Raw genomic sequence first — 8,376 nt, forward strand, 5'->3', positions numbered from 1 at the left:
TATATATATATATATATGAATTAATAAAAAATCTACTTAATTTGTCTTGAAAAAAAAAACCATAGTGCTGTAATTTCTTGGATATGCGAGGTCTTAATTAATTAATTAGTTAATTATATCCTGATATTATTAGTAACTTTCGCTAAGATATTTGTGATCAAATTTGAAAGTTACTTTAGTTTAGGCATGAGATGTGTCCCACTAGGACCTTGTCAAACATGTATAAAACGTGGTTCGCAACTTGATGTCATTCGTGACATAAGGTAAAAACTAATAGTTAAAAGAAGAAATAAAAATAAATCTTTTTGAAGATGACATTCATGACATAATAACCACCTATCAAAACGCACCATATTGGTAAAGATCAAAGCTATACACTAACTACATAATTATATGTAGCTAGGTTTTTTTCCCCTTTTTTTTTTTAACAAGTTGAAAAGAACAAAATATTAATTAATTAATTAATTAATTAAATTGAAAAGAACGGAACACCGTAAATATATATATATATCAAACAAATTCTTACATATACTCACTTCCAACCACTTGTTTTCATGTTACAAATAACTACAAATGAACCCACCAAACCTATATATATATATATATGCTACCCTATAGTCTATGCCACATTTATATTAAAAATTCGAATGAAAATGGCCATTTTTCCAATGATTTGTTTTATCTTTATTATAATCACCCTCTTTTTACCTAAAGGACACTTACATCTGTAATTAGATTTTCTTCCAAAAAAAAAAAAACATTAGTGTCATTATTGGTACATTAATTTCTCATATATTGAACATTTTCCAATGGAATGCGACACAAGGTATAGTATCAACTAATAGTAAAAACATTCAGGCTTAAGGCTCAATAATTGTAATCTTTGATTGGTGCGTCTAGCTAGTAGTTCAGAATTCAGAGGCTTTGATTCAATACTAGTACAGTTTTTTATGTTTGATTGGATGGTCAAAGTCTAGGTTTTGTAACTATTTTATAGGACAATTAGTCAAGTGGGAAATTAATGAAAAGAACAATTGATTCGGAAAAATAAAATTGGCTTTAGTACTAAAAAATTGTACTAATTCAACTCCCGTAATCATGGTTAATTGAAAGTTATTATACTAGGTTTTATGTCACAATCTGAGTAATACTTAAAATATATTCATTAATAATATATTTATGCAATGAAAAGATGGGTGTTGAAGCTCTTAAAGAGGGAATTCACGTATGGCTGGAAATGGAATATAAGGAATAGAATGGTGCAGCGAATTGCATAGAACCAAAACAAAAAAAGGTGCTAATAATGTCAAGCTATGACAATGGCAGCTATAGTGACAACCGTGAGATCGCAGATCTTGGAACATTAAAATACAGGGAATATATTATCTATATCTATATAATATAGATCAAGGTTTTATCATATAAAGCATTAACATCCTAAAAACACACATGGGTAGGGTATAAAAAGGTTGCTTGCAGGCAAAAGGTTCCAAAGAACCTGACACCTCATCGATGTTTACAGGTAGTAAATAAAAACATGCCTTGTTTGTTGAAAGGTCACTGTGTCTTAAAAGTAATCATAAATGTGATGAATCATATGGATTTCAATTCGGACAAACCAATCCATCAGACAGACAGGAGTGAGTGAGTGAGAGCTAAGGAAGCCACGTATCTGAAAGAATCTCGGTGGCTTGTTTTTTTCCTTCGTATATACCATTTATTAGTTTGTTCAGAGGGAGGGAAGATATAGAGTAAGATTCCCAGACACAGAGGTCCCCCTTCTGTACAATCCTTAATTTCCAGTGGTTTCCCATGCGGCAGCAAAATAAATGGCAAAATTCAATGCCAGTGCTACGAGGTGATAATGTATAGATATATCAAGGCTTTTAAGCTTGTGGACAAGCTTCGTTTCCTTACGTGTTTTCCTTATCTTTAAAAGCTGGAGTCAAAAATTGCCTGGCCGTGGTGCCAGTTTTCTAGTCACACAATTTTTTTTTTGTTCCCTTGCTTACCTTGCACAGATTTTATCGGTGTCTTTTCCATCCGATGATATGCATGCACCATCCCAAGGTCTTGGTCCCACAGTCAATGCAAACAAAACTGGAGGATTTCTAAATGATGTCCAAGCTCTTGGAAACTTACTAGGTTGAATTTTATGGGTTGAAAATTAACAGACATACTATCTTCATTGAACTTTCAAAACATTTTAAGTCTTTGGAGGGTGTCCAGTGTAGACTATTTTTTAGAAGTCAGCAGTCAACATGGTTTTCCTTTTTCCGAATTGAAATTTGGGTTTCAATCTTTCTGGTCTGTTGTACTAATTCGCAGCAAAAAAGGATCCTTTTGACAGGCTGTAATTAATTCCATTACTGTAATAATTCAGCTCAAGTCGTTGAAGAATTTGCAATGTATAATAGGTTATCACTTGCTTCCCAAGGAAAGAGGATTAGCTGTCAATCGAATTCAGGATTTGACTATTATCCGAGGCCTTTGTGGCATTGCCAGGATCTAAATTAGTCCTCAAGGCATTTGCTCTAATTTGATCAAAGTCTGGGCAAGCAATGTTGCTCCTAGGTAGAAGAGTAGGACCCAGGAACGGGGCCCCCAAATTCCAGATTAATGTTTCTGATGGCTGAATTTTCAATCTATGGAGAAGCCAATAGCATGGTCCCGTTTTCGTGCTGGGACAAGATATACCTTGTCTTTTCTTATGTATTTATTCGCCAATGTCAATTATCATGTGCCATGAATATACCTTTCATGAAAAAGTGCTGTCTCTTCATCAACATTTGCTGATAAATTTCTAGGGAAGCAGAGGAGGCATATGGGCTAGCTGTAAAGAGGAGAAGAAAGAAACAAAAATTTTCTTGTAAAAGAGGGAATGGAAATAAAGAAGCAGAGGGCTGGCTATTGAAATCAGATTTCGACTAACATTGGAACAATTTTAATGCCATTTTCTAGCCTTTTTGGTCCTCCAAGTCATACATGGTAACCCTCACATTATAGCAACCGACACACGTTGCAAATGTTCTAACTTAATAATTTAATGGTAAAGTTGCTATCTGATTACCGTAACACAACCATTACAATCCCAGATGGTCAGATTCCATTTCTTTCTTTCCTTTTCCCTATCTTTTCCCTTTAGCCACACGAGCATTATACATTTCTATAATGCTAAAAGAGAGGAAGCTAAATGGCCTTTATCTTCAATGATCACTTTGGTTCATTTCCACAACTGTCGCTGTTAACACAGCTAGCACAAAAATGAAGTGAGAAGTTGTCACGATTGCAAATCATCACCTTCTTGGCCCCATTTTAGAATGAACAAAAGAAGACATAGAGGTGGTTCGGTATGGGCATTGAAAAGAAAATTCTGACTCCTTTCGAGGAGGTGCTGAAGGAAGATGCCTTTGTTATGTTTCACTAGTACAATAATGTGTTAGTGTTTCTCATTACTTGCTGCTATTTCCGACTTCATGGATCTTTCCACATACCAAAAACTGTGAGAAAATTGGCTTAGGCCCATCAAAGTAACTGAGTATAATGCCAGCAACAGGCTAATTCACGTTCTGCAATGATGGACAAATTAAGAATAAAAGGAAGATTCTACTAATAATCATTAACTACTATCATAATTGTATCTTTAACAAAACTGATTGCCTAAATCTGGATAAACAGGAAGGATATTAATTTGAGAAAAATATTTACTACTCTCTGGAAATACCATAAATAATAAAGTAACTACTATGTTCCTTCATCTTTATCAGCCTGAACAACGACAACATGGTTATTTCTTCAGTTTTCTAGCCTCGGAAAGTTGTCAAGTAACGCTAATAGGTCTGATAAGGAGGGTTCTTGGGGATGACTTATTTTCTTCTAAAGGCCTTGGGGCGGCAAGCGTGAGCTCCAGATCAGGCGCCACATTTCTAGAGATGGATTGTGCTGCATTTGATGTTGCTGTCTGGGAATCAGAGAATCCATGCTGCAGATTAACGGACATGGCATGATGATGCAAACCTAATTGAGGAATTATATGAGCAGGCCTGGAGTTAGAGCTGTTGGCATGAGGTCCAGCCATGCTACTGCTTCTAACCTGTCATGTTCAGAACAAGAAGTAAACTCGTTACAGAGATGCATGATTTCATAGTTATCAAGAATTTTTAGAATGTACAAGGAAAACAAACTGGTAATACCTAGAATTGAACAAGGCAGTATATATGCGTACCATGTCAAATAGGCTGGAACGTCGCTTCTTCTTGTTGAGAGTTGCCTGTCGAAGAAAATACTTTTGAGCATGACTTGCGACTTGGGTTGGAGTTCTTGTAGTCACAAAGTTTCTGGAGATGCCTCTCCAGTCTCCTTTCCCTAGCTTCTCCAGCCCAAGTAGAAATATTCGGTGTTCCTCTTCTGTCCATGGAACTCCTAAACATCCAAACCATGTAATCATTCTGGCTATTCTAACCATATTTATGGCGCTAATATCTTCCCAAACAGAACACAGAAAATTAATAACTATAAGCACTGTATGCTTCCTTTTTTAATCAGTTTCTTTGATAAAAAAAATATATATATCTCATCATATATTAGTAGTAATTGATAAATTTCTTGTCAATCAACAGGCTGAATAAATTAATGTGGTGAGAACAGGTTAGCAGATGATTTTTTGAACATAAACAACATAATAATAAACCGAAACCGATGCCAAAGATGATGAAAAAGGACAACCTAAAAGTTGGACTTGGTAAATATAAAAGGCGATTAAAAACTAACCCTTCTTCCTCTCCGGAGATCGACCCATGAGACCATCAGATAGATAACCGATGGAAGTTTTATCAGAATTTTCATCGATGGAAACTCTAGAAGAAGACAAAGAAGAAGAAGGAGAGGGAGATGAAGGGGAGGCTGAAGACAAGCAATCCATGCTGAAACTCTTCTTCATGGCAACAGAAGAGGAAGATATGTCAAGTTGAACACCAAAGAGCCTGAGTCCCCCAACAGCAGCCCGTCTATAAGTGGTGCAGGTCCTTGAATTATGGCCTATGTTTCCACAATGTGAGCACTTCCTGCCCATTTCCTCCCAGACAAAGCTCAAGTTCTCAGACCACAAGCAACACCCCAAGATAACAAACTCAAGGAAAGAGAGAGAGAGAGAGAGACAGAGAGAAAGAGAGAGAGAGAGCAAATAACTGATATGTTTGGTGGTATATATGATGACGGAACTAGGTGGGGTTTATGAAAATGGAGGCATACCTAGAGCAGATGATTGGATGGACATAGTTTATTGTTGGATATTTTTCCAACTTGGGTTCAAAACAAAAGAAAATACAAGCACACTTCTCCTTCTAGAAATCTTATCTAATATTATCTCATGCTGAGCATCTTTCTTTTTCCTTATTTTTTCCCTCGAGAGAATTTAGTTAGCATGCTACGTATTGTATAGTTGGGACCCTAAGCAATATACTGTGATGGACTGGACAAACTCTCGCTCTACAAATACACATAAATACGCATAATGATCGATTAATGAGTTGATGAAGTTGTCATCCTACTCAAAATGTCCTCCAATTGCTTCACCAATCAGGGCCCTGACATTTAAATCATCATCGTGGCCCGCTTGGAAGACTGACTACACAAATAATACTGGCATACATATGTTCATTTCTAAACTAACAAAAAGAAAAAAAACATAAATCAAGAAATATAAGAGAGAGACAGAGGGGGTGGGGGGGGGGGGGAGGGGACAGGATCCTCCAATAGTTTGGAGGTGGGTAGTTAGATGACTTGAGAGAAGGGATAAGAAATATCATAGAAAATCACAAGTTTGAAAGTTGATGTTGATCAACCAACATAAATCCATGGGAGAGGTTCAATAAAACTAATCTCCTGTTGTCAACGCCGAGGGATCCAGAAATGAATTTAAACCCATTTAAAAATACTTTCCTTTGAATGTTTCAACTGCTCTATTACACCAAGTTCTGTGGGGACACTGAATTTTTTTCTTTTTTTTTTTCACAAGTCAAGACAGAAGAAAATGATTGAAAGTTTTAACACTACCAGAATGCAATAAATTGACATTCTTTCCTTTTTTTCTAAATAGTTGAACCCATTGATCAAATATTTGCTGAAATAACTCATAATATTAGATGATTATCAAACGTTCCCTTTTGCCCTTTTACTCAGGATGGCTGACTCTTTCATAATATTGTGTAGAAATCGTGCTTACTGGGCGGCCAACACTCACATTTTCTTCCCATTTAAAGTCTCCCCTAATTCTTCTTCTTCTTCTTCTTCGTTCAAAGGAATTGTGTAGCAGACAAAAGAATAGAAAACAGGACAATCTCAAAACTGTTTGACATCTCTGTCTTTCGCATCTATTATAATTAAGACTTTAATTTCCGGGGGATTGCAGCCCCATGACTTTGGCAAAGATACCATTTGCCACTAATGGAATTAGCAACTGAAAATGGAAGGGGAGAGAAATAGTTTATTCCCTTTCCCATAATTAGTAAAGTTAGTCTCATAGTTTAATGGAATATTAATCGAACACTTGGATGGAGATTGAGATTGAGATTATATTATCTTGGATAGTATATCTTACCCAACTAGCATTTGTCTTATAATAGATTTATTATTATATATTATTATATTTAATAATGGTCGACCAGATTGTTTTTAAGGGTATTAATTAATTAATTAATTAAGCTTCTGAGTTTAATAATCCAATGCACCCTTTGGCCAAGTTGAAGAATTTATTAGTCCTCTCTAATTGACATAGAAAACAACTCCATTTGCTAAATTTCCAATTACACCTATTTGGCATTATAATGAAAAGGAATCCCTCTCCTTGTAAAAGATAAGATAATGTTGTCAAGATAGGTTTTTTTTTCTTCTAAGCTTGTTTGACTATCCGTTAAGTTAATTATTAGAGCAAGTGCAGAATGTTAATTAATTATTTATGATAACTATGTGAAAGTGAGATGTGAGACATCAATAATTAATTAAGTTCATTGCATTTAACTCTTTTCTTATGTGAATGAGACCAGACTACAGGCTATATACATCCTAGACCTAGAGAGTAGAGTCTATGCAAAAATATTCTAAGAAATTAAGATATACTACTATATTTAGTAGTCTATATTCATTGAAATACTTGTTTGATCTCTTTTTTACCCTCTCCTGAACTACATACTTTCACAGCTAAAGAATGGAAATTCCTTCCCTTTTAATTTATTAAAAGTGAAAAAAATTATAAAATAAATACAAATATATACTAATAATCCCATTTATAAAGGTTTTGGATTTGATGAGATGCGTCCAATTGCTTAAAGATAGTCCTAATTGACTTGCAAACAAATAATGCAACGCATGGAATCAACCAAGTTGCAAGGCGAATCTCCAAATTCCCATTTTATATTTTCCCGTTTGTACTAAACCATGTACTGTTTAGGGCTTTGTACTAACCATGAGCTTCAATTATTAATGTAGTTTTTGAGGTTAAAGATTTGCTTTGAAGTTGCTCTCTTGCACTTTGCTTTCTTTATCACCAAACCCAAAAGCAAGCACTTTTAAAGCTAGATATTTTATCAGTTGCAACTACAAAGTGACAAAAAAGCAGTGCATGGAACGTGGTGTTCGATCAAAAACCTCTTCATTTAGGCACTTTGTAGAACCCAATCCTTGCGCACTAAGAAAATTCTGTTGAAAAATTAGTGTATTTCATAAAGTTTTAATATCTTGCATTGTTAAGATATAAGAGAGATGAGTACTTTATATATGAAAACTAATAATGAACTTGTTGTAAAGAAGAACAAAGAAAAAGGACTTGTGCACACATTATATTGGATTAAGTCTTAAGAAAATGTAAATTTCCTACTTTGTTATATAATTTTATTTTTCTTTTAAATGTTATTTGACTCAGTGTAATTTTTCTTAATTTTCGTTGATTTTAAACTGGTTGGTCTTTGCGTTCATGGTATTTGGTTCTATTAGCGAAATATCCTGTGTTCGCAAAAACTGTAACATTTGCACTTTTGACTTTTATTGGGATTTAATTTACCAAGTAAAATTTGTACATAACATCTGCATTTTTTTCTTTTACTTTCTTGATATTTTCTTTTATCTGCTTACTTTCTTTTATGGTTTTTTTTTTCTTGAGTTAAAGAATGATAGAACCATTTTAATATTTCAAATTATTAATTTTTTTCCTCTTTATCATAAGGAAAAATATAATTTGCTATATGTTGAAAAATAAACAATAAACTTCCAAGTAAAAAACAAATGATGGACTGATGGTGATTTTTTTTCAAATAAGATTTTATGATAAAATTATTGAAGTCAATCAGCTATGACAGTAATTATGGCTCTAATTTACTTCAT

General features: G+C 34.3%; 1 protein-coding gene across 1 annotated transcript; it reads right to left on the reverse strand.

The window, feature by feature from the left end:
* Positions 1-3,586: 3,586 nt before the first annotated feature.
* On the reverse strand, positions 3,587-5,206 carry LOC18588421 (myb-like transcription factor family protein). Its single transcript, XM_018126522.2, has 3 exons — positions 4,771-5,206; positions 4,226-4,422; positions 3,587-4,093 (listed from the first exon to the last, which is right to left on the reverse strand). The coding sequence occupies exons 1-3, from the start codon at positions 5,069-5,071 to the stop codon at positions 3,821-3,823; spliced, it is 771 nt and encodes a 256-aa protein (XP_017982011.2). The 5' UTR covers positions 5,072-5,206; the 3' UTR covers positions 3,587-3,820.
* Between the last annotated feature and the right edge of the window lie 3,170 nt (positions 5,207-8,376).

Source organism: Theobroma cacao, chromosome 9 (genome assembly GCF_053813885.1).
Source record: "Theobroma cacao isolate CCN51 chromosome 9, ASM5381388v1, whole genome shotgun sequence".
Lineage (NCBI taxonomy): Eukaryota > Viridiplantae > Streptophyta > Magnoliopsida > Malvales > Malvaceae > Theobroma > Theobroma cacao.